The sequence below is a fragment of the Tauraco erythrolophus genome, chromosome 6 (assembly GCF_009769465.1).
Source record: "Tauraco erythrolophus isolate bTauEry1 chromosome 6, bTauEry1.pri, whole genome shotgun sequence".
Classification (NCBI taxonomy): Eukaryota; Metazoa; Chordata; class Aves; order Musophagiformes; family Musophagidae; genus Tauraco; species Tauraco erythrolophus.
This window is the reverse complement of record NC_141470.1, coordinates 17148234-17175604: the sequence shown is the minus strand read 5'-3', so window position 1 is coordinate 17175604 and position 27371 is coordinate 17148234. Positions and strand designations below refer to the sequence as shown.

The window sequence follows — 27371 nt, the reverse complement described above, 5'->3', positions numbered from 1 at the left end:
TTAACATAAGAGGTGTTTAAAATTAGTCTGTTTAATCAAAGGAGCATGGAATGGCATCATTTAGTTTTATGTTTTTTATTCTTTATAGTTTTTAGAAAGTATGATCAAGAATATATTTGTTTAAAAGAACACAAATTTAGAGTTTTAGATAAAATTCAGCCCACTGGGGAGCTTTAAATCCTTACCTATGCTCACTAGGAATAAATGTTTGCTCATCTGCAGTGACGGGTGTAAATCAGCTTTATTTCATGGCACATATGAGATAAGTACTAAGCATTGTAAGTAGGATGTACTGGTATAGAAAACTTCATAATTTATCACCCATTGTAGGAAACTTGTCTTGTTGCCCTTTATTCTCTTTTGAAACTTTAAAGATAATATAAACCTTGACAAGTTCTTATGAAGACTTACTTTTCTGTTCTTATATCAATTCGTTTTTGTCTCTTTTTCAGTTCAGATGATAATCCAATGTATTGAAACTATACTTTGTAGAAAGAGTAATTTCTTGTTGCTTTTGTGCATCATCTGTATTCAAGTGTCATCCCTAGCATCGGAAGGTGGGGAATACTTAAATAAGTTAATGAAAGATTTCCTGAGCTCAGTAAAATTAGTGAGGGGATGGAGAACATAGAAAGCCCTCCATATTCACAAACATGTGCATAGGAGAGTGAGTAAAAAAAGCTATATTATCGGGCATTTAATTTCCTGATTTAATAACCAGGAAGGCTCAGCTTTAATAGATCTTCTATGGAGGCAGGACACAGGTGAAATCTCTTTTAATCAGCTTATTTGCAGTGCATCCAGCCCAGAGGGCTCTGGCTTGGTGATGACCCCTACTACTTGCTGTTGAGATGGAAATCACAGTAACTGCCTAGTTCCTCCTCTCTTTTCAGTATTGGTGCAGGGTTTCTTGGCAGCTTAGGCAACATTTAATTGTGTTTGCCCTCAACGTGAGGAGGCTTCATTGCCAGGGCAGCAAGTTCAATGTCATGCTGTCAGCGGCGCTGATTGGTGACAGGCCTGCATCTTTCTTCCTTGGTAAGCAAAGCTGGCAGTCAACAGCTCCAAGCAGTTTGCCACCCAAGGCAACTGCCTACCTTGTGCCTAATGGCAACCATGTCTATGCATGCCATTTTTTTTTATATTGTACTTTCCATGCAAAATGATGTTTGGTAAGGGGCAGTTTGGTAAAGCAACAGTTTAAGTTGTAGCTGCTTTTTAGTTTTCTGCTTCAGCATTGCTTTTTGTACTTTTGTATCCTCTCTTTTTCCAGTATTCTTTGGCCTTTAGGATTAAGAATCTTTTCCTTTAGTGCTTTTCTTTCTTAGATGAAACATTTGTTTAGTTTGTGCATTTTTTATCTTATGAAGGTAGGAACCCACTTGTCATAACTGCAGCTTGAGTCACATTTTTGCTTAAGATTCCTCCGTTTCAACTTGTTTCCAGTCTGTACTGCCTTAGATGTATTCCAGGTTTCCCTTTGCAACTTTTCCCATTTTTTGACTGATTGTTCATTGCTGCTTTCTGGTTTTAGTTGATCTTCCTTTTTTTTATCTTCAGTTTGGCGATGGAAACATTGTGGGTGCAGCTGACATCTGTTCTTATGCCCTTGATCTAGACAGGTGATCTGACTTGCCAGCTGATGACAGAGTGGCTGTACTGGGTTTTTTTTGACCTTGCATCTCATGAATTCTGTGTTTTCTGAATGCATTTCGATGAATGAGAGCACTACCTCCAAGAATTAAGTTGAACACTGGGCACAAATAAAAATGAGTGACTCACTCAATTTTTTCATGATACCCAACTCTCATTTGCGTTTTCCACTTTTTGTTTGTCGCATCTTTAAAATCGATGTCTCCTGTTGAAAGGAATGACTTGTATTTTGATATTCTGACAATCACATTTTGGAGGCAGCTGTACAAACCGTTTGTCATGGTTCCTCTATCACAGCACAGTTGTGTGTGATTGACAACTGCAAGTCTAATAAAAAAGATGTGTTGGTTGATAGATTTTGAATGGATAAACATTATTCTTCAGAAATTTTATATCTTGAACATTATTCCCGTTGAATTAATGTCTTCTCTTTAGCTGGAGTGGCTAAGCTATATTTTTCCCTTGCTTCCAGTCTTTCTGTTGCGCTTAGTGACTTACTTTCACCAGTATGCAGGAAAACAAAAATATAATTGACCCTGTGTCTCATGATCCAAAGAGCTTTAATATCAAAAGTGCAGGTCTCTCCTTTCAGCAACCAATGTTGACGTGCTGTCTTACTACTAAACTTGGATTTTGAGTGGCCTAGTGTGGTTTTGACAGTGTTTTTGAGACACTCAGGGCTTTGTTTTTGGTTCTTATTTGAAAGAACTGTTGCGATTTTTATAGTTTAGGCAGCTAGCCTTCAAGACAAACTATCGTATTTTTTTTTAATCTGGGAATGCCATAAGAAGGGTGGAAAGAATAGATCCCACATCTATCAATGCACAATATCTGTTTCATATGTATTTCTGTAGTTCTTTGCCACTAAACTGTCCTTATTTTTTTTTTTTTTTGATAACAAGTCATTGAAGGTTAGAAAAAGTCTAGCTTTTTTCGCTCAGCTGCTGTCGTTTCCTTGTGGCCACTACACTATGTGCATCTAATGAATTCTTATTTATTTCATAACTAAAACAATCTGTGTGTATATTCTGCTGTGATTCAGCTGACTATTCTCAGGATAGAAAGTGTGGCAGTAGGTAACAACTCGTCTGCACAATGGAGATGATGACTGTGGTGGTCTCTGTCCTCAGAAGGCTGCCAGACGGGCAGAGAAGTGGCATAGGGCAGGTGTTCCAGAGGCAGCCTGATCTAAAATACACTTTATGTAGCATTTGAGTGGTGGTTCTTGCCCTGTTGTTCAGCAGCTGCCTCCGAGAGAGTGGTAAAAGTGTCTCTCTCTGTCCTGCCTGGCTTCATGGGAAGCATAAATAATAATTATTCTCACTAGTTTCACGTATCAGAGTCTGAGAAATTTTATAGAATTATAGAATCATAGAATGGTTTGGGTTGGAAGGGACCTTAAAGATCATCTAGTTCCAGCCCCTCTGCCATGGGCAGAGACACCTTCCACTAGACCAGGTTGCTCAAAGCCTCATCCATCCTGGCCTTGAACAGTTTTGGTAGGAAAAAGTTGTTCAGTTATTGATTTGCTTTTTATGTCATTGATCTTTCTTCATTATAAATTACCTATGGGATCAAAGTTTATTAAAATAAGTGCATTTTTGTTTCTTGTGAATCACTACAAAAGCTAGGGCTGTGAATAAATAAGTTTGTGAAATTACTAGTTTCAAAGTGTTTCCATATCTATTCTGCCATTGAGGACTTTATGAAATATTGTAGCTAGTGAGTTAGAAATACAATAATGGTATAGTTATTGGATAAGTCATTTTAAAACAGACCTTCAAGCTACTGCACAAAAAGAATTCCTCATTGCCATTTCAGTCCAGGGAAGGTGGTTAAGCTATTATGCATTGTATGAATGTGCTAGTGTCAGACCTGTGGATAGCAAACTATTTCAGAAGATAAATATCGTGCGTTACTGATGCAATATGCATAAACACTGTAGAAAGGTTTATTTTCCATTGAAATATATTTTGAGGAAATTTGAAATTATTTATAACTTTGCCAATTTAGCAAGTCTTTGAGAATTAGACACACTATTAGCTGCAATATTCTCATGCAATCAAGAACAGATAGAACACAAGAATAGACTGAACAAAATGGAATGTGTTGAATTCTCAAGATGCATTAAAAAAAGCAGACCTAGTTAAACTACGATCAGATGTTAGTGTTTTGTACTGTTAAAATCAAAGCAGTGTTGTACAAGTCCAAAAATAATTTGTTTCATGTTAAGAATTTCATGTTAGAAAGACTTCCCTGAAAAAAACCACCAAAACATGTAATTTAAAAATTGTCTTTGCATCTTCCCATTTTAACAGCATTTCTTGTAATCTTTCAGGTTGTGTGGATCACTGCACAGTGATACAGCATGTAGAAGTTAAGCTCATAACATGCGTTGTAACTGACAATTTTTAGACTCGCTGAAAACTGCTGATATTTGAATCTGAACTTTGTATGGAAGTTTGAATCCATGTAAGAGTCATAGGGCAAGCGAGGTTCAGAGCTGGAGGAATATAGGGATTTAAACCAGATTGCCCTTGCTGCTAAGTCAGTACCTTAACTACTGGGCTGTTTGAGAATGAAAATACTGTTTATAATGTTCTTTCTGTCTCCCTCTCTCCATTCCTCCACCATTTTAAACCCCTCAACTTTTCAAAAACACCTTGAAATGTAAAATATGTAAGGGGAATGAAAACTGCTTCCTAGTCAACTTTATTTGTGACAAAACCTAATATCTCATTTGATTACATTTTTATGTTTAAGACTGTAAAAGATTAAAGATATCTGTTATTTCATAGACCAAAGTATCACCTGAGCACATTGCAATGAAAATTTTATCCTTTTTTCGTTACATACCCTGAAATGTCTTAACATCAGGACTTGGGCTGTAGCTGAAAAAGTGTGGTATGTGCAGGGGTTGAGGAAAGACAACCCAACTGATAATTTTTAAAAATTCATGAGGACATCTCAAATCAGTGTCTATTGATAGTCCTCATATGTGGCAGTTAATCCAGAAAACCAGAGCGAAACTCCTTAACTTCACTATGTCATGGTATTCAAAACCAGCTAGTCATCTCTGCTCTGACAAAGTGAATACATATGGAGGACTGATTGACTGTAGTGTTTGCTCACTTAAAAACAATGGTAAATTTAAAGTCCTTCATGTCCTGGATGTACTTTTTACTGTTGAAAATATTTGTCAAGTAATATTGGAACCGTCCAGAAGACACTGTGAACTATAAAATATTGTGACTTCTGCCTTTGAATTTGGTCTTCAAGATTTAGAATTGAAATATTAAAAAAATTTGTAATTTGATTTGTGTATATGGGGTCAGAGATTACTTTCAGATGTATGCAGAGCTTGCCAGGATAAATATGTTTAGTTCTAAAAGACATACTGCAACCATTTTCTTACGGACCACCTCAGGACTTAAAAAAAGTTGCCAACAGGTACTGCAGAGATGAGCGCTGCAGAAGCAGCTGTGGGTAATGTTAAAGGAAACACTTCACTGTCTTCATAAAACATGTCTTATGTTTACTTCTTTTTCTGTTGTCTTATCTCTGTGTGCAATTATCGTATGGAGAGTAGCAGAGGTCTTCAGAAAAGGCCTGAAGATGGGTTACTGATGTTGTTACCGTAGCCAGAATTACAGCTACACTCATGGAAATGTACTGACAAAAAAAAGATATCTCCATTAACGTTTTTCTTATGCGTGCAATCCCTGCGTTCTGTGTTGAATCCCGAGGGGATGGGGATGTCCTTTGAGCAGGGAAAAGCAGAGACTCCTGTGCTGCAGCTCTGCCGTGGCAGCTTGGTACAAGCCCATCTCCTGGCCCAGTATGGGATGAATCAGGGGCACCGTACATTCATAATGCACATCAGGGGAAACAAATTGGTTTCTTGGTATTGCATCTGCTGGCAACTCGTAACCAAGGACTGCAATGTAAGCTACAGTTGCAAAATTCATAAATTTTTAAATTCCTAAATTCCAACTTGGTAAAAAGCAGAGAACTGGAAAGGATTTTCAAGTCCTCTGCTGCTTTGCTTCATATTGTTCCTCCTATAAACTTACTCTAAGATGACTGTAGCTTAAAACAAATTGGGATTCTTGCCTGAATACCGTTTCTTTGTGAAATTGTTGTGGATCAGACTGATTTCAGAACAGCCTAGAACCAAATGGATGGTTAAACATCTTGTGACATCCCTTTTACTTGGCTTTTCAAACAGGTTTGCCGTGAAGGTGTTCTTTCTCTGAAGAAGGATATGGTCTCTGATTTTTGTGGGAGGACTTGAAACATCCTGTATTTTCACAGTCCTTGTGCATTAGTTATTATAGAGGAATGCGCATCTGAAATGCATATCTGTTGATGTATGTTTTGTCACGGAATTTGTAGGTTTATTGTGTATGTTCATATATATTTATGACATTTGTATATTTTAGAATGTAAGATAGTCTTTAAGTGTTTTTTTTTTAATTAATTAGATTTTAAAATAATTTCTCTTTGCAGAAATGCATTAGATTTAACACAGAAGCTTCAGTGTGGGTTGCAAAACAGCGAATTTTGTGCACTTTGAATCAGAGTTTGAAAGATGTCCTGAATTATGGACTGTTCCAGCCTGCAAGCAATGGTAGAGATGGGAAGTTTTTGGATGAGGAACGACTTCTTAGGGAGTACCCACAGCCAGTGAATAAAGGAGTTCCTTCACTAGAGGTATTCTTAGATCTAATATCCGGAAGATTTGTATTCTGATACAAATTATACATTAAGCTGTATTTGAGGTTTCTGCATGCATCTGAATTGCATTTGAGAAATAGCAATCAGGAAGTCTGAACTTGAACCCTTGCTCACAGAAGTGCTGGCTTTCACTTGCTCGGTGAAGCCATTCCATGTGTTATCCCCAAAAGGCTGCAAAGAATCAGTCCCTCTGGGAAATTTGATTTTGGAATTTTCTTCTGCTGAGGACCCGGGAGATGTATCTTACTCTGTGATTTAATAAAGAAATGTAAGGTTTTAGATTAAGCTTTTGAGTCTCTGATTAGGTTTGCAATAGTAGGGTAGCAGTTGCTGAAAAAGCACCCTTTACTTTCTCCCAAAGAAAGAGTCTGTCTTTCTCAGTGAAGCCTTACCCCTCTCCTTCAGAGGGCACAGATTTCCTCTCACTGTCTCCTGAGAAAGCGGTAAGGGAAAAGAAGGGTGTGTACGTGTGAAGCAGTCACCCATAGACACTGGAATATCCCCCTCTCCGTGGCTCAGGCAGAGGCTGTGCAGCTGGGGGATAAACTGGGCAGAACTATTATGGCACTGGGCGAACATGGAGCGGAGCCAGATCGCACTGAAACACAGTATAGTGGAAAACTGGGGCATGAAACTAGTATTTAATTAATTTTGGTATTGCTTTTATGGTGGTACATCAACCACTAATAATCTGCAGTTAACAGGCTTCACTGTAACACAGATTCAAGAAAAAGGAACCAGGGTCCAGAGAAGGTTTCAAGTTCTAGCTTTTCTAGCAGTTTATTTCAGAGATTCAATCACTGATGCCCATATTATAGCCATAAGCCAATTAAATAACTATTTTATTTTTTTCTGTCATGTTGTTTCATGAGTGTTCACTGATTGAATTCTTCTTTCTGCAGCTAAAGGATTGCAATTCAGGGGTTAAAAGTAGTCTTGTGAAAAGCTGGTATTAAAGCCCTATTCAGTACAGTCTCCTTGTCCAACAGACATGCTGCATTCTTTGAATTCTGCATAGTACCATTAGATAATAGTAAATTGTAACTATGTAAATCCCATGATTTTTGCCACAGGTCTTGCTACTCTGGCCACAGGGTACAAAACTGTTCAGGGTAAAATGGCAGTGAGTTTCTGCCAAAAAGAGGCAATCCTCTGAACCTCATTCACAGGACCAGTCCTGTTAAACATCAGAACTATTCCCAAGTGTTAAGTTCTGCCTGTGTTGATTAAGAGAGATTTTTCAGGAATCTTTTTAGTTGTTGTTTTCATTTTTTAGATTTCAGAAATGCTAAGATGATATATTGAAATATGTATTTTTTTATTTAACATGTCGTCTTAGTTCATTTTCCTGCCTGAAACTGTAAAGTGCACAGATACCCTTAGGGAAAAGCTCTTTCACTGTAATTCTTGCTTATTTATGTAGATTCTAGAGGCTGATCTCATTTCCCATACACCTCCAGTGATTTCAGTGTATTTATACAAGACATGAATTTTACTTACATGAACTGTAAAACTATGATGCCACTATGTTAAGCAGAGCGCTGATTATTGGTGAATGTTCAAAATGAAATCCAAAGCCTTTTTTTGAATTTTACCTAAATCTGTATCATCGTGGAAGATACTCTCTGGTAAGGTCAGAAAATTAAATTATGAGTCTTTATGCAACATAGGACATTTTAAATTTATTCTGTTTTCCTCCCTCAGTTTCGATACAAGAAAAGAGTGTACAAACAGTTCAATCTTGATGAAAAACAGCTGGCCAAGCTTCATACGAAGGTATGCCCAATGTACTGGAGAAGTTAGCAATTGCTGACTTAGCCAAGCAATGTGTCTGAGAAACTGGAAATAAGGAGGAGTTCATTACCACTTGGGCCAATTGCTGAACGACAAACAGTATGTGCTTCCGGCACCAACAGGAGCACATGAATTGTGATTTGGGAATTGCTCTGATAGAAGAACTCCCATGATTGATTCTTCCATATGTATACAAGTAATTTAAACTGAACCTTACTTCCTAAATACAACGTGCTTTTAGCATGCTTCTAAAGCAGCAACCTATGTCTTTAGACTCATTTGCAGGTCAGGATAATAATAGCAATGATCGCCATACACCATACTCATTTCTTACAGAATGAATCTTTCAGTCATTTTTTTCTCTTAAAACTATGAAAACCAGAATCTTCTTACTGTGTTTGACTTTTGAACATCATAAACTGTAGGGTTTATGCTCTCAGTATAAAGTCAGGTTCTCCAGGAGTGTGAATTAGGTACTGTTCAATAATGTCAATGGATATTGACATCAATTGACAGAATATTTCACTTTTAGTCAAAATTTTCTTTTTAAAATTAGAGGATGATTCATTTGTTACTCTTTGTTTCAGGCTAATTTGAGAAAATTTATGGATCATATCCACCATCTCTCAGTGGAAAAAATCACAAAGATGTTGGACCGAGGACTGGACCCAAACTATCATGACCTAGAAAGTGGAGGTCAGAACAGTAAAACTAGCAGCATAAAGTGGTACCTTGGGTTTATTCAACCTTAATTGTTTAGCAGGCTGAATGTCACACATTCTTTCTGTTGCCTTCATAACTCTAGGCTAATGGAATCTGTATGGTTTTGCTGTCCAAAGGAGAAAATTGATAGTTTATGATTTTCTTTAAGCAGCATTTTTAACTAAACACAGTTGAAGTAAATGTTCTTTATTTTACAAGTTTTCTCATATTTTTTTCAAATACATGCTCTTCTTCTCTCTAGAAACACCCCTAACTTTGGCAGTTCAGCTTGACAATACAGTAGAAGTGATAAAAGCTCTGAAAAATGGGGGTGCACATTTAGACTTCAGAGCCAAAGATGGAATGACAGCTCTGCACAAAGCAGCCAGAGCCAAGAACCAAGTAACCCTCAAGGTAAATGCTTTCAGTAGCAAATTATACATTATTTTATAGAAAAAAATATATAAAGGAGAATGCTTTCAGTTAATTACTGTATTGTCCTCAATGAATCCTTTGATATGTGCTTGTTCTAGTGCTTTCTTGTGACTTTCAAATCTTAGGATTTGGTTTCAATAAAGGGCCTTTTATTTCTAACATTTTTTTTTTTTTTGGTGGGAAGCAAAAATGGTGAAATTTAACCTTATTCATTGATAGGTTGAGAAAGATCTGTCTGAGGAATTAGGAATAGCATTATTGTTGCTTATCTCTTTGAAAGCAAATGCCAGTAGCATGGATTACCCATTGTATCTTAGAAAAGTCTCTTCTGTTTTCTTTTGTATTTTAACAGGTATTCTTAAATCAACTTTATATTCTAGATTAAGTCTTATGTTTATGGCTTATGAATTTTACTTATTTCCTTTTGACAGATATTCAAATTGCATGACGTTTTTGATAAAACTTGTAACTGAAGAAGTGAATGTGTTGCAAAGGCAATGTGGCATTTTCGGAACTGAGATTTCTGAACTTAGTGAGAGCATGGAAATTGGACGTTGCCACTCATCCTTTCCTTGCTATCCTCACAGATTCCTTTAGATCCTAATTCTTCTGAGGTCATTCCTTGCTTAACTTAATCTGTGCTGCAGCTCATTCTGTCAATTTATGAAAAATGAGCAAAAAATATATATTATGGCAAATATCAACCTTGTAAATACCTTTTCAGTTAGAGAAGTCCCTTTATAGTTAGAAGTCCCTCCAAAATATATTTTTTCACAGTTTGTGATTGCTTTCAGACCCTTTTAGAGCTTGGAGCATCTCCGAACTACAAAGACAGCTGTGGCTTGACACCACTGTACCACACTGCTATTGTGGGAGGGGATCCATACTGCTGTGAACTGTTACTCCATGAACACGCTACAGTCAGCTGCAAAGATGAAAATGGTTGGCAAGAAATCCATCAGGTAGGAAAGATTACTTTTTGTTTGGAATTGAAGTTGCATGAGGAAATGTGCCGTGTATGTTCTATAGTTAAATACTGTTTTGGAGGCCTTTTGGAAATGTTTAGTCCACACACACCAAAGTATGGCATTACTTCCTTTTTCTTTTGCATCCTGCTGTGGTGAGTTGGAAGTGGAAACTGTTCTAGTAGCGTTCTGTAACTTTGAAATCCTATGATTACTGTGGATTTTGCTGCAGAAATTGCACTAGTCATGTTTATGTAATGGACTCTTGAAAGTTTAGCATCCTATTAGTGGCACTTCAGTAAAAAAGGATAACTTGATCTTTTTGTTAGATGCCAGTTTTAGTATCCTTGGAAATGCCTCTTGTGCATTTGTCAGAGGTTCTTTCTGCCTTCTCTCTGGTGAACTTTAGACAAGATTTGGGTTCAGGATCTTGTTGCTAGGATCCAAAAGTATGTTGCACTGAAGGATGTCAAACTCTTACAAACTCACAGTTTGAGTCAGTTTTCCTTCTCTGCGTGTGTGGAAACTGGGACTCTAATGATGTTTTTGTTTTGCTGTTTGTATATGGGTTTTCCTTTCCTCTCTTACATATTGAGTGTGTGGATAAAGGTTGGTAGCATGCTCTATAAAGAAAAATTATTTTTTAAATGTAATTTTTTGAGGTTCATGGTGCTCATGATACATTCAGTTAGATAAGGTGCCAGAATTCATCAGGCACTGGCACATCTTGGTCAGCTTCACACAGCTGTTGGGAAGATAGGCCTCCTTCCTCACCAAAGACCTGAATTCTATCTCTTAAAAAAAGACCCATAATGTTTGATAACGCATTTTCTGAAAAAAACCCACTTTTTCTTTAAGTATTTTCTCTTTTATTCTCCAGAAACGTCCAAATATTATGCAACAATTGTGTAAGAATGCTTTAATAATTTTTCTTTACGTAGTGATAAAGTCAGTGATTTACAAAGTTTAATGATTCCAGCAGTCCTAATGTCATTGCAGCTATTTTATAAAATATAAAAGGCAGCTATTTTATGCCTTTTCTTTGTATGGATAAGTTGAGTAATCATAAAAAACGGAACTGATGTAGCATGGTCAGAGAAATAGAGATACGAGTAGTCAACCTTGCTGGCCTGCTTAGGTCATCTAAGTTCCCATTTTTTTGTGCACTAATCTTTTTAGTACACAACTTCTTTTCTTCTTTTTTTTGAAGGAAATGGGAGATAGCTTTGGTACCCAGGTTTGGGCAAGGATCTGAGGTTTTTCATTCTGTAAGTGTGTTCAGGTCAAGGTCATATGGATCCACCTCTAATAGCAGAAAATAAGGATTTATTTATTACCAGAGTTTCTGAGGATGTGGAGGAAATGGGTTGTCTAGATCAAAGTATTGCCCCATCTGGACTCTATGGAAATATAGAGAAAAATTTCCCTATTTTGAAAACTCTGCCCTTTTCCTATTTTTCTCAGTTTTGAAAACTCAAAACACATATGGTTGTTATTTCTGGTAATGAAACAGAGCTTTTCAAACCCATTGTATTTATGGCAATCTGTTTTCAGTGATCAATAATACAGGCATTGTCAATGATTTAAGAAAGATGATGATATGTTACAATCCCATATGTTGTCACCTGTGTGAGTAAGGCTAAGTTACCTTGCATGGCAAGGAAATAATTGGCAGCAAGTGTATTTTTCATTTTGCTAACACAATCTTTAACTGTAGAAGTTAAACCTCTGGGTTACCCTTATAGTAAAGGGGAAAAGGTAAGGTTCATGCTGTGCTAGGACAGTAATAAAAATCTGGAGATACCTGTATCTCTCCTACCATGCAGACCCTTAAAATGAGTAGAAATGCATCTTCCCTGCGTTGGTTGTCTTCCAGAGCCTCCTCATAAGCTGACTAAGTGTTATTGCCTGATTGGCAAAGAGGAGGCAAATCCCGCTCTAGCAAAGGAAGCAAAGTGGAGAAAGGGCCTGGTTTTAGTCCAGTTTATTGTAGTAAGAATAGAAAGCTGGAATTAGTTCTTGTATTTTAGGAGTTATTTTAATAATTACATCTGCACATTCATACCTAGATGTTGAGTGACTTTTAGAGACTGGAAAGAATTGATAATTTATGGCTAATTGTGGATTTGATCTAATCTCCTGCCCAGTCAGAAACACAGTTACGGTTTGGTACTGTTTCTCCCTTTGCTCGTTGCAAAGCTCGTTTGCTTTCTGTTGCCTAGCATTAAAATGTTCCTGTTCTAATAACAGCCAGCATAATGTCTCCATTATTTTGGCAAATAATTTGTAAATGAATAAACTATTTAATAAACACTGTTTTTTCCCTTTCTATGTGTTGAAAATGGAGGAAGAAAAGGTGTAATGGTTAGGATACTAGACCGAGATTTGAGATGTCACAGATTTATTTTATGCATTGATCAGTGCACTTAATTTTTCTGATCCAAATTGTGAGATGTGTCAGTTTGTAACTCCCACTGAAGTCAGTGGTAATAAGATACCTAAAACAGAATAAATGGCTTTGTATACCTGTATCTCTCAGCTTAAATTCCATATTATTATATAGGAATGATACAGATCTGAGACAATACCAAGTTAAAAATGTTACAAATTGAGAGGTGCTTAGTTGCTGTGCTATACAGAAGAAGGTAGTCAAGAAAATGAGACTGATGAATGGAAATACTGTGATTTTTCTCAAACTTATTTACTAATCAGGAAAGTTTCGTAATTTCAATGAAGTCGTGTTCATAGAGGTTTGTTTCCAAGTATTCAGAGTCTAACATTTTATTTGTGTGACTGATAAAGTAACTCTTGAAGATTTTTCCCTCTTTGGATCAGTGCCATGTGTATACAGTGTATCTACTTGACATCACAGAATCAAGAAGATAATTAGTTGAATTTTGGCTAGATTTCCCCAAACTCTTTTCACGCCTTAAAAGCAAGCTTTGGAAATCTGATCATCTTCAGTGCCATCTAGTGGGCAACTTTCCGAAGATCAGCAGGAGAGAAACTTAGCTTCTCTGTCTGCTTGTCACATTTGAGTTATGAATAGTAGCGGATAAAAAGTACCAAACTTTGTGTTTTCTCGATCCCTTGAACTTCCATTCCTCAAATAAGCAGATGCTTAAATTTTTGGACAGACTTGCTGTACCTGAAGTGCACATCTTGGTGTTTACAGGCAGGTATATGTTAGTCCTTCCATTCAGTGCAGGAGTGGTTCTAAAAATTAGACCCTAAGTAAAATAGCATCTTCTCTGCTTAAAATCTTTACCTGGAACGCTTGCCTAGATTATTGAATAACCAAACAATGAATGTATCTCTTTACAGGCTTGCCGATACGGACACGTCCAACATCTAGAGCACCTCCTCTTCTACGGCGCGGATATGTGTGCGCAGAACGCCTCAGGAAACACTGCGCTGCACATCTGTGCCCTGTACAACCAGGTGAGCTGTCTCACACCTCCTCTGCCAGCAGATCCAGTGCCACAGAGTCCTGCTGTCCTCCTTCAGTGATATAAAGGTCCCTGATGGGAGATGAAGGATGCCTGGGGTCCCCTCTGTGCGGCTAAGTGGGGAGGGATGTTTTGCTTTGAGGGAAGATGGGTCTGAGAAGTCCAGTCCCATGGAGGCTGGAAACCAGTGCTGTGAGAGAATGACATGAAGCCAGGAAGAAAAGACATAATTGAGGTACAAATGCTAAATCTTTCATGTCCATCCACAGTAACAGAGGCTTGCTGAGTTTTCTATTGAGGAAGTTTACTGGTTTGATGTTAGGTTTTCCTGAGATGCAGTTTCCTCGCTTTTAATAAATGTATTTTGGGATAAATTTCCCATTATTATTGATCTATAGTGATAACCTACACTGAAGAAGAATGTAGCTCATTATTTTTGATTGGATTTATTTAATATGCAATGAAGTGTTACAGCTTTTAAACAATGATCTTAGAAACTAGAAAGAACAGAATTAAAAACTATGTTAATGGTATTTTATTCACTGATTACAGATAGAGCTGCTCATTGTAGGTAGCATGATTATGCATATTAATTAGAAAATAAAACACCACTGGGTACTGTTGACATTGTTTTTAGTATCATATCTAAATATTTGTTTCCCATTCAGAATTTATTACTATTTTACTAGAATTTAAATTAGAATTAAAGAAGAGGTCTATAGAAAATACTGTGGGAATATGTCTGCAGATTACAGAGAAGTTACAGGATTCCCTGCTGTTTACAACTTGTGAGGTCATTTACAAATAATAGAACCATTTGATTTGATAGCATTTTATACTCTCTTTGCATGAATGGGATGAGGATGGAATGAGTTTTACAACTATGTTAAAACACAGTACAATTAATATTACATTGAATTAGGGAAACACAAGTCATGAGATGTGACTGTAACTAGTGAAACATCTGTTAAAGCATCTGCTTCTTAATTAATTACCATCTTGTTTTTTTTTTTCAAAAGTCTTGTCAAGACAGGTTCCTCAATTAGGTCTAAAATACCCTCAACTTTTTTAAAAAATAGAATTTTGGGACTAGTTTGACAATTTTTCAAGACTGTTGACTTGATGTACGTGTCCTAATTGATACCAATTCAGAAAGAGTCTAGCCATACAAATCTTTCCTGTTAATGCAGATTACTTGAGGTAGGCAGCATATCAGTGGGAGCAGTACTTCTATGAACTGTCTTGCTCACTATCTACCAAGCATCTTCAACAGGCTGTCAAGTACCCACATTAATTAGTTTTAAGGTTAGGAATAGTTTATTTGCACAGCTTGGATGGCTTCTGTGACTGTAGGCATACGAAGCTTTTGCAATTTGGCACTTGTTAAAATTCCTTGAAAATTTTGCAGAGAACTGAAATTTGCCTTCATCTCCACAAAAATTTTGCATTTAGGCTTCACATCAAGACCTTAACATGTGTAACTATAAGCACTTCTTTTGGAAAAAATATTTAAAAATACTCACTTAGCCTCATTTATGTCATTTTTCCCGAGTAAGAATTTTGAAGCCCGGACTGTAATGCACATATAAAGTTAAAAACATGAAGTCATGTCTGTTTTTTTGTAACCATTTTATTTCAGTGTTTTCGTTACTATAGTTGTTTACAAGATCAACATTAGCAAAGGTTATGTAGTATGATGATGAAATTAGAATAATCCTGTAGAGTGACAGTATTTTTCATGTAGAGATGTGTTTTTTTCCTGAGCTCAGTGGAAAAAATCATTCTGTAGAAGACTTAGAGATTCTAATTGAAATTGCATTTACAAATTTGCAAATATTTTCATAGCCGTTAAGCCTGGCTTTGTGAATGGGGGTTTAACATCTTGTGACTACGCTGTCATGCCTGTGTCCTTAATCAGGTATACGTGAAAATAATAAAAGTTTTTCTTAGGGTGCTCTGAACCGTGACCTATGCAGATTTTTTTCAGTGTCCCTTTTATTAAAAATTGTTATTAGCTAATGTGGGAAGGACCAGTGTTGGCCTTTTCTGGCTGGAGAGGATGGGAAGGACAGCAGTATTCTTTTTACTTCTGGATTCCTGTAGATGGAGTCATTCCCCGTTTGATTTTTCCCTCCCGGTTTCCCCTGGGGAATTTTCTTGGGATACTTTCTAATGTTGATAATTCTGTTTTCCTGAGTCAGCTAAGTGCTGATCTGAATAAATTCTTGTTTTTTAAAGTTGTTTCGTGGCCGTCCAGTATCTGAATAAAATCTAGACAGATCTTATGCCTCTGTATTTTGCAAATAACAACGCTGGAATGAAGCGTGCCTTCTTTCAGTCGGCGGATTGGATTCTATATGAAAACTATTGTAGTATTAAATCAGGTAATTAGCTCCCAAACAACAAATTGAATCTAATCTGCTTTTAATCTCTGTAAATTTTTTTTTAATCTTATGAAGTCTAAAACGCTACTGCATGTTCAGTTTATGTATTATATAATGAAGGAACAATACTAAGCTCTCAATAAAGGCAGCACCTTAACAACGGAGAGCTCTAAAATGTGGAATTTCCATTGAATTAACAAAGGAAAAGTAATCAGAATACTTTCTGGTGGTGTCTTTTTTTTGTTGTTTATTCTCCCTGGTTTGTTCCCCTTAATATTGGAAGGATGGAGAGGAGACAAGAGGGAGAGAGGATGAAGCAAAGAATGCTTCTGTTTGTTTTTAAAGAAGGAAAAAAAGAAATGCAGTACTTCATCCAAAACAAGTTTTATGTTGAACAACTCTGACCCCTTTTGTCAAAACTTTTGTTTTCAAAACCATTTCATAAATAAATCACTCTGCATGTTTTTTTGTTATGCTGCAGCTAGCTTAGTTAAATTTACAAATCATGTAGAGTTTTTAAATGTGTAATTCTTCTGCTTTTGTAGTGCTGAATTATTTATTTTGAGAACCAAATGAATTATCAGGCAGTACGTACAGTATGTTTCTTAATGTCATTATTTATATCCTCAATTTCTTGATCAAAAGTGAGCATTTTAACATTCAAGAGTTCTACTAGCATTTCAAATATGTTTACTGAGCAGTACCTGGTGGAATAGTGGAATGGTTGTTATTCTGAGCATATAATATAGTGTGCAAACCTAGAATCATTTAGGAGTTAGTCAAAAAGGAATTCTTGGAAAAGTAACCCTGAAAAAACTTTTTTTTTTTTTTTGAAAACTGGAGGACTTAATCTACATTGCAGCACGTTTACTTCTTTGAGATGACTGCTAATACAGAAAACAGAAAAATGAGAAAAACATTTTGACATTTTACACATTGCTCTTGGTCTTGCTGTGTTTAGAGATACAGAGAACACACCTAATGTGTAGATTTCAGTGCAAGCAAAGGAGACTATCTCAATTAATTATATAAATTACCGTCTTTGATGTGATTGTTAATATACCTTCTTGAGATACGATCTGTTCTTTTGTTTCAGTCTGTTATACAGAATAGGAAGTGTGAGAACAAGAGAATATATTTTTGTAGTAGTGAATCTTGGTGAAAAGGTGGGATAGCCTCCTCCCTAGATATATTTAGGACAACTCTGTGATGGAGGAAAATCAACAGAATTAAGAATCAGGTGTGATAAATTAGAAACCACAATGAGAAAAATTATTTTAAATCATAATTTCTGCGCATTCACTTATTACTCAGAATCTAGTAAATAAACTTGATTTCTGTCACTAAAATAGATAAATGATGTGGTTATTTTCTATGGCTGCAAATTTACTGTTAAATGTGAAAGGCAGCATATTGAAATACCTTATTGGGTAGAACTCTGTAACACAACATGACAAGAAATCTGGAAAGCACAACGAAATTAATAGAAATATTTATGATGAGGAAACAAAAACATTTTGAAATGTGGACTGGTTTGCATAAGGTCCTAAGATGAACATTAAAGATGACAGGTAGGAAATATAGCCTATATATGGGTCATCAAAAAATCTAATATTCTGAGAACTGTGCCAGAACCACAGAGGAATTCTAGCAGGTTATGGTCAGTCATATTTTACAGCAGCACAGAGTTGTGACTTAAGCAATACACTGTAACAATCCAAAAAAAAATTGTTTTTAAGGGATTTTGTTTGGAGATTTACTCATTTCAGAAGGCTTGAAACCATGCTTTTTGCTTGTTAGAAGGGTTGTATTGGGGTTTTCACTGTAACTTTTAGTATTTTTTAAGGGAAAAAAGAGGAGGTAAGACTAGTCAGTGCAGTGTGTCTAGCCAGACCGAATAATTTCAGATATATACAAAAAATAACAATGCTTTAAATATTTAAAATTGAAGATAGGCTGAAGAAAACAAAACAAATGCATGCAAGTGATAAAATTGCTTCATTTAATTTTTAGCAGTAGGAGAGGATATCATTCATCCCAGGTACTGTTTACTGTACAGTGAAGAGTATTATTTTCCCTACAAAAGAGGCAAAAACCATAGGAGACTCAAATTTCATTCACATTTTCTGCAAAATCTGATTTGTCAAGTATGGAATTTCCAGAGTAAAAGTTCATAAAAATGGAACAAGATGTCTACCTCTTGCATTCCTCTACATTTTTTCACACTTGCATATTGTTTCTACTCTAACACACTGCAGAAGCACCTGAAGCCTTGTCATATTTAAAGTACTATTTTAATAACTTGATTTCTCAGATTATTTATTTTGTTTACTTCTTATGTAAGGAAATATATGCCAAACAGCAACACATCTCATAGCCACAATATGTCTTTATTAACTAAAGACCCACATTAACAAGTTTACTCTTCGATCATTTTCAGGAGAGTTGTGCAAGAGTGCTGCTGTTCCGGGGAGCCAACAAAGAGATTAAGAATTACAACAGTCAGTCTCCATTTCAGGTAAAAAAGAAATACTCCTTCCCCGTGGAAATATTTGAAAAAAAAAAAAATTCATGTGAACTTTGTTTAGTGGAGAAGTTACACTGCACTAGGCTGAAAATAGCTGTAGAGTCAGATAACTTATCATTTTGGAAACTGTGGCTTTTGTGTAAGGCAATGAGTGAAGATGTCCTGGAATAATCAGGAATGAGAGAAAAACACACTCACTCTTAGCTGTTAAGATGACACTGTCAATGAGTTTGAGAATTGTATGAGCTGTTGATGACAAAACATGGAACCATTGGTGTCTTGTAGTTGCATGTGCCTTGCTTTGGGATTGTCTCCAGTCCCACGTAAGAGAGATCCAAGGAGTGACTGAGTAGCTAAGCTTTGCTTGGCCTCTGTTGAATTTGCCAGAAAAAGGCTCTTCCTTCCTTGGATGTGAAGCCAAACAGCTGGGCGAAGTTTCAGGGGTGGGGTTGATTTAATGTACTCTCAGTAGTAAAAGTCAAAACTGTCAATATCTCCAAAAGAAAACAAAATCTTTCTTCATATTAGTCAAAATGGACTAGATGTTTTTTCACCATTTTCTTATGTTAAAATACTTTTCTAGAAAGCTTAATTAAAAACTCAAATGGAAGGAAATTGTTTGTCCAAAGGGTTGTCAGATATGGCTGACAACCGTAAGCCCTTATTTCTGAAGCAGTCTTAATTAGCCTGGATTTCAGAGAAACATTCATAATGAAAACGGACATGTGAGAAATAGAGATGAAAGCTGTAATTTTTTAAGAAAAAGGAACACAAAGAATTTTTTCAAGTTACAGGAAATGGTGCTTCTGCAATAACGATGGCACAGTACCATTAAAGGGAACTGTCCTGTTGTGAAATGTGAGGGAGCTATTTCCCAAAACCAAGTAATCTTTCAACCAAAAGAAATCCTGATTTACCTTTGCTTGTCATATCATTCCCATGACATCCTTGACCCATTTTGGATAATGCTGGTGTAGAATTTAAGGAAGACCGCCTTTTCTCTCATGCTTTGAAATAGTTGGAATATTAACTATGTCCATGTGGGTCTCTGAGTTGGCTCCTGAAAGTTTACGTGTAGATAACACCTATGAGTTTCAGGGTCTTAAAAAAACCTCAGCCAGATATTTCTGTTTCAGTTTAATTACCTCCATATTTTGAAAGTTTTCTGGACAAAAGTTGTGCATCTCAAGAGCTTAAGAGTACTGCCTGCAAATTCCAACCAGATCATTGTTTACTTTTGGGACCATTTTCCTGAAATTGGAGAGACAGTGCATTAATAATTTAATTTTAGGCACCATTTTTAAACTGGTAATAGTTTGCCATCTAAATATATGCTAAGCACAAACTCACTAAGTGCTTATCCCTGCACCTTAGCATTATGGAGTGCTTAAAAATAGAATAAGGGAAAACCCTAATTATTGGAGGAATGGGTTCCAGCGTCATCTCTTTACTTTGAGAGATTAGATTATTTTATTATTGCGTGTCTTGGAGATGAACTTTTCTTTTTGTTTTAGGATTCTATGTGGGGAGGGTAAATGACAAGTAGAATAGTTTCCATTTGTCTTCCTGTCTGTGCTGATCGCTGCGACATTCTTGTTCTTCCTCTTAGAACAGAAAAACGCAGACGGGAAAAAGACAGAAAAGAAAATCTTTGTAAAAGCTTGTGTGGATAGTTGTAGGGATTCAAGAAGTGAAGGATGACTAGCCAAAACTAAATAAAATCAAGTGAGTACAGGAGACAGAAGAGTTAATTTCAAGAGAAGGGTGTAGCTGTGGAAGTGCACTTACTGACCAGTGAACTACGTCCTGTTCCTATGGAATAAAATCGTATTTGTTATCATTTGTTATATGTTAACACTTCTGATGCTTGGGCTTTTGACTGGTCACTCTCCCCCTAGTATGGGCAGAAGGACTGACAATTAGGTTGGCTTTCTTTTAACCTTTCTGGAGCCACATACTTAAAAAAAGGAAATGACTTTCTGTCTTTTTGCTCTATGGTGTGTTACTTTTAGGTGTAGAAAATGCAGGAAAAGTTTTAGTTTTTCCAAATGGACTGAGTAGAGAAGACCCTGTTGCCAGCACTGCAATAAAAAAGCATTAGAATTCATTCTTTGCCATCTGTCTGTTACTGACCCGGTCGATCAGACGCCACAAGTGGAGCTGTTATAAAATTATGCAGAATCCCCTTGAGTTAATAGGATTTTGCATACTGAAAATGTTTACTCATGTAATCAGTAGCAAGGAACATCGAGGTACCTCGTTTGTACATAATGAGAACGTTGTAGCTGCAGCATCTATTCCTTTGAGTAACCTCCATTATGTTCTTTTCTCAGAAATCTAAAAGGATGATTCTTTTGAATTGCTGCTTAGAAAATCGATGATATGAAAACTGTGCTTTTCTGTAAAACAGAAGTATCCAGACATGGATAAACTTGTGTGTTGCTTTCAAGGCCTGACAAAGCTTTATTTATGTTGACAAAAATGGGCAGCAGAGTTTGTCTAGCATTAGTGTCCAATGAAGGCAGTTTAATTTTGCCACCAAAACCAAAAAATGATGTGCGTGTGTTCACTGCTTATCAAATCACAGTGCTTATTAAAACAAGCTTGGTTTCACCGGATCATGTAGAAGGAAAACTAGTCTGGACTGAACTCTGTGCCACTTAATTCGGGTATCCGATGCTATGTACACATCTCTGCCTGGGATCTGGCTATCCTTCTTGCCTTTTCAGAGTCTAGCAGGCTTAATGTTGGAATGGCATTGCCAGATGTCGAGGCCATGAAAAAGCTTGCCTGTATTTCCCAATGAAGAACCTAAGCTTTTATTAGCTACCGTTGAAGAAACGCATTTCATCCTGACTGATTACTGGGTTCTGTTAAGTTATTCGTCAGTGTTGAGAACAGTTGGTGTCACCCATAGCTGGAAGTCTGTCTGTGTCTGTCAACCTTAATAGATTGTGCTGCTGAAAGGATGTACTTTGCAATAACAGAATATAGGTCAGCAGAAATTTGTCTGTATGTTTTTTGTGGAGTCTCCCCCTGCTAATAAATATTAATGCTTGTATGGCAGTGGGGTGAACCTCCTCTGTCTTCCCTATGTGTGTTCCAAGTAGATTGCGGCAATTTCGGCATCACCGTCCTCGGTTTAAGTGTGAGAATTTTTTGTCTGCTGTGTATTTTGTTTAAAGACTGACTAATAGAGTTAAGATGAAACCTGTGCCACATCATTATACTATATTGCCAATTCTGTTTATTGGTACTTACTTATCCATCCCATCTTGGCTGAGTAATCTAAGTACCTTATACACTAATTATTCTGTGCTAACAGATGGAAAAAAAAAAATCCGCATTACAGAGCTGGAAGTGCTAGCTATTAATACACTGTTATATACATTTAGCTTGACCATTTTTCTTTTCAAGTAACTAAAATCAGAGCAAGTCAGCTTTCATTCTGTCGTGGTTTAGGCCGATCTGGCAACTAAACTCCACACAGCCGCTCTCTCACTCCTCCTCCAGTAAAGTGGAGAGGAGAAAAATATAATAAAAGGACTGAGGGTCGAGACAAGAACAGATAGGGAGCACCCACCAATCATGGTCTTGGGCAAAACAGACTCAGCTTGGGAATTTCATAGATTTCGTAGATTTCTAGGTTGGAAAAGACCTTAGAGATCATCGAGTCCAACCGTCCCTAATCCCCATTAAACCATATCGCTAAGTAGATCATCCACCCTATTCTTAAACACATCCAGGGATGGGGACTCAACCACCTCCCTGGGCAGCCTATTCCAGTGGCTGACAACCCTTTCAGAGAAGAAATACTTCCTAACATCCAACCTGAATCTGCCCTGACTAAGCTTATACCCATTTCCTCTTGTTTTATCACCCAACACTAATGTAAAGAGCCCTTCCCCTACCTCCCCACCATCTTTTCTCAAGTATTTGTAGGCTGTAATCAGGTCTCCCCTCAGCCTCCTCTTCTCCAGGCTAAACAGCCCCAACTCCCTCAGCCGCTCCTCATAAGTTTTATTTTCCAGCCCCTTGACCAGTTTGGTCGCCCTTCTTTGGACTCCAGGAGCTCAATATCTCTCTTAAAATGAGGGGCCCAAAACTGGACACAATATTCCAGGTGCGGCCTCACCAGTGCCGAGTACAGGGGCAGGATCACTTCCCTATTCCTGCTGGTTACACTATTCTTGATACACGCCAATATCCCATTGGCCTTTTTGGCCACCTGGGCACACTGCTGGCTCATATCAAGCCGGTAGTCAACCAACACCCCCAGGTCCTTCTCCGCCAGGCAGCTCTCCAGCCACTCTTCCCCGAGCCTATAGCGATGCTTGGGGTTTTTATACCCCAAGTGAAGGACTCTGCACTTGGCCTTATTAAAGCTCATGCCATTGGCCTCAGCCCAACGATCCAGTCTGTTCAAATCCCTCTGAAGGGCCTCCCTACCCTCGAGAGGATCGACACAGCCTCCCAGCTTGGTGTCGTCCACAAACTTACTGAGGGTACATTCAATCCCCTCATCCAGGTCATTGATAAAGATGTTAAACAGAACTGGACCCAGCACTGAGCCCTGGGGAACCCCACTGGTGACCGGCCTCCAGCCGGATTTAGCCCCATTTACCACCACTCTTTGGGCCCGGCCATCCAGCCAGTTTTTAACCCAAAGGAGGGTGTGCCTATCCAGGCCAGCAGTTATCAGTTTCTCAACCAGAACACTATGAGAAACTGTATCAAAGGCTTTACTGAGGTCAAGGAAAACTACATCCACAGCCCTTCCCTCGTCAACCAGGCGGGTCACCCCATCATAGAAGGTGATCAGGTTTGATTGGCAAGACCTGCCTTTCATAAACCCATGTTGACTGGGCCTGATCACCCGGTTAACCTGTATGTGCTCATTAATAGCACTCAAGATAACCTGTTCCATGACTTTGCCCGTCACCGAGGTCAAACTGACAGGCCTGTAGTTCCCTGGATCCTCCTTCCGCCCTTTTTTGTAAAAAACAATTCATTTTATTAACAGTTACTTTGAAGAGATAGAGACAAAGAAAACCGGTTACTTGGAGGATGAAAAGAAACAAAACTGGATCTTAAAACAACACCTCCCCCCCCCTTTCTTTTTCTTCCCAGTTCTACCTCCTCCCCCAGCGGCGCAGGGGGACAGGGAATGGGGGAGTGCAGGTCAGTTCATTCCATGTTGTTACTGCCGCTCCTTTCTTAAAGGAAGTGGAGTCCTTACACCCCTTTTTTCCCTTGCTCCAGTGGATCCCCTACTCACGAGGAAAATCCACAAACTTCTCCAGCGTGAGTCCTACCCGCAGGATGCAATCCTTCCCCATCGGATTGCTCTGGTGTGGGCTTTACCACAGTCTTGGATACTTAGGGAGTTGTTGCCACTTGCTCCGGCGTGGGTCGTCACGCAGACTCCAGATGCCTCTCTGCCTTGTCGTGCGTCCCACCACGACCATCCTCAGACTCAGGCATCTCTTTTCCACAGGCTGTGAGTGGGTCTCTACTCCACCGAGGCCGTCCTGGTTGCAGGGGGGCCACCTGCCGTCTCGCCACTGGCTGCAGGGAAAACTCAGCTCCGGCACACCTCCTCCCACTCCATCCTCACTGACCTGCTGTCGGTGTGACCGTTTCTCTCAGATCTCAGTCCTCTCTGGGTGAACTCGGCCCAGTGGGCACCCCGGGAGCGGGGCGCTCCCCAAGTTCCCCAAGCAGCTCCGCTGCCGCCATCCTCAGTGCGGGCAGCCGCCCGGCCGGGAGGTGGGGAGTGGGGGCAGCGCCCTCCTCTCCTCTCCTTGCTCCTGGGCAAAGGTGCCTTTTCCGGTTCCTTTGTCCCAGCTTAAATAGGGCAATTCGCAGAGGTGCCGATTGGCTCAAACCCCGAGGGGGATGGGAGTCTGATCTGGTGGCAAGCTCCTGCCACCAGAACCACTCCCCACATCAAACCATCACAAATTCGTAGCACTGAACTTGAACGTGCCCTCAACCATGCCTGCTGTAAGTACTGCTGATGCCTTCACAGCCATTCACACCTTATGATAGAGCTTGCCGAAACATGATGTTTGCCACCATCTTTTTACATCTTTTATATACTGGCTTATGAAATGCTGAACTGCAACTTCTGTCCTACCTATAGGTTAGCTTTAAAGTTTCCAGTGGTTTTTGAGGGTTTTTTTTTGACTTTACAGTTTCTATTTTATTAGTAAAACTTCCCAAGATACCCCTTAAGAAAAGCTATGATATCCTATCAACATCCATAGCTATTTGGTTTTCCACACATTTTTATGTGCTTCTGGATGAACGTAAAATAATTTCTTACTTATATGGCAAATGTTAATCCAGTAACTCAGAAATACCAGAGTTTTGCAGTGTTTACAAGCTGTTGAAATTCTATTGCGTAAGTTAAAACGAACATACACCTTGTTTATCATGTTTTTCCTTTTTTAGTGAACAGAAGCTCTATATGAGTAATTCATGTTTTCACATGGGCTATAAAGCACTTTCAAGCTTAGAGCTAATAATTAGTCAATATTTTTTTAAATACGTGTGTTCACATATACAGAATAACTATTCTAAGGTGCCATTTAGTGACAGCTTTTAATGGCAGAGTTGTACCTCACAATGATTTCTCTCTCAGATGTACCTCATTATTGACCATTGCTATCCCAAATCAGCTTTGCTTATTAATGCGCTTATGTTACATGGATGGCAGGAGAAGCAGCACTCTTCCAGGTCCACTGCAGGTAGAGTTGTTCCTTTCAGTGTGTTGGCTGTATGTCTGTTTTCAATTGCTCATGTTTTTGCTGGATTTGAATCATTTGAAATGAAATTTTCTATGCCTGGTATCTCATGCGACATTATTCAGAAAAACAAAATGATTCAGCTACTTCGGAGTATGGGTGATGGAAAACATGTGTTGTTTTGCTCATACTGAAAAACTCTGTTGACCCACCTCTCCTTGTCCCATCTTCCCTGTTGTGTTCTGTTGTTTTGTTTTCTTTTCTTTAATTGCCCTGCATGCTGTTAGTGATCTCTATATTAATAACATGGCAGTGTAAGCTGGTTTGCAATCTGACTCAAAGACAGGGGATCCAAAACCATACTGCATATTTGGAAGCTAAGCTGTCTGCAGGGAATATAGACAGGCACAATTGGGGATGGATAAGGAAACACTGAGCTTTGAGATGGGTGAGAAAGTACAAGACCAGCTGGGAGCCCAAGCCCCAAAGAGTAGAGTGAATGGAGCAAGACCAAGATTGATAAGGGTCTTGGGGAGATTTTTAACCATCAAGGGCAGAAGAGAAAGAAATTCAGCTTAGAGGAAAACTGGGACTGACTGCATAAAAAAGGGAGTCTTGCTTGGGTGATAATGTTGGGGAGGAAGCCTCAAATTGGAATGACTGAGCTGAGAGACCAAGGAGGATGGGGCTGTCACAAGGTGGAAGTGCACGTGATGCTCCCAGCCCTGCTAGTGGTCTGTAAAAAATTAATCTTGTTTACTATCCAGCATATCACTAGAATGGCTTCCTGAAACCCAATTTTGATTTAGTTTATTATAATTTTGAATTTCATCTTTTTGATGAAATTTACAGGCAAAGGACAGGAAGTTTTTCTCAGGTATTCTTTGTCTCTGACTAACTTATTTTTGAAAGGGTGAAACTCTGAGAAAGCTAATTTTAAAACTGAAAATATCTGTCAGGTGCCTCAAAAAGGCATCTTTACAAATATAAAGTAATGTTTTCTCCCTTGATGTTAAAATATGCAACTGTTTTGTTAATTGAGCATATGAATTACACAACGACTTTGTTTTTGCCAAGTATTTCTTTTCATCCTAATTCCTTTCCTGAAGCACCTGTGTGAAGAACGCATCATTGAGTATCATGTATTATTGGCAAAAAATACAACTCTTTTCTCATGATGCATTCTGCCTTTGGTCAGACTTCCAGCTTTTTCCAGCTTTTGTCCTGATTTGAATCAAATAATGGAATTTATTCATACTTGCTTTTGTTGTTTTATTATTTTTTTTTATGTTAGATCACTGCTTGTGTTGGTCAGTTACATTGTGTTTTGCAGTACAGAAGTAATAGGTAAAGGACAATCTGTCATGGAAGAGTGTATAGTCTATTTTGCACTCACTCATTATTTGTGATATTTAGATATTGCTAGAAAAAGATTGAAGGTTTTAATTGTGTAAAAACACCCAAAATACTAGAGTAAGTATAAAAAAAGAATTCTGCAGAATGGCTTTTTAAGTCTGAGACATAGAGGTATGAGTTGCATTTAACATTTTTAAATCTACTTAAGTGACCATACCAGAACAAACTGTAGCTTTTTCCTTTAAAAATAAATAAATGTGTTGGTACCTATATATGTAGGCATACTTAATGTAATTTCTTAAAAAGGCATAATTAAAATTAAAAAAAAAAAAAGGAGAGGTTTCATGGTGATATATCCAGATGCAAACAATGATTAGTTATGATATGTTTTCTCATCACTTACCTTGAAGTGCTATTTATACAGGGGAATCCACGTTCTCATTTCAGAAAATGGCATTTTGGGTAATTTACACATCACCTTCAGAATATTTATGCCTTTGTGGTGCTGATATGTTATCAGTTAGGATATTAGGGGAAATACTGCCAAATGAAAATATTCCTGAGAGTAGCAGACATACAATATACTGTTCCAACTAACCCTTCTAACAGGAAAGTGCTCG

The 27371-nt window shown here is 38.0% G+C and overlaps 1 protein-coding gene across 1 annotated transcript in view; it reads left to right on the top strand.

Annotated features, from left to right (window-relative positions):
* The window catches only part of SHANK2 (SH3 and multiple ankyrin repeat domains 2), a 317236-nt gene that overhangs the window by 2815 nt on the left and 287050 nt on the right, over positions 1–27371 (top strand). Inside the window, 7 exon segments of the mRNA XM_086613043.1 lie at positions 6163–6366; positions 8095–8166; positions 8772–8880; positions 9149–9300; positions 10116–10283; positions 13611–13727; positions 18560–18637. Coding sequence (XP_086469169.1) covers positions 6163–6366; positions 8095–8166; positions 8772–8880; positions 9149–9300; positions 10116–10283; positions 13611–13727; positions 18560–18637 — 900 coding nt within the window.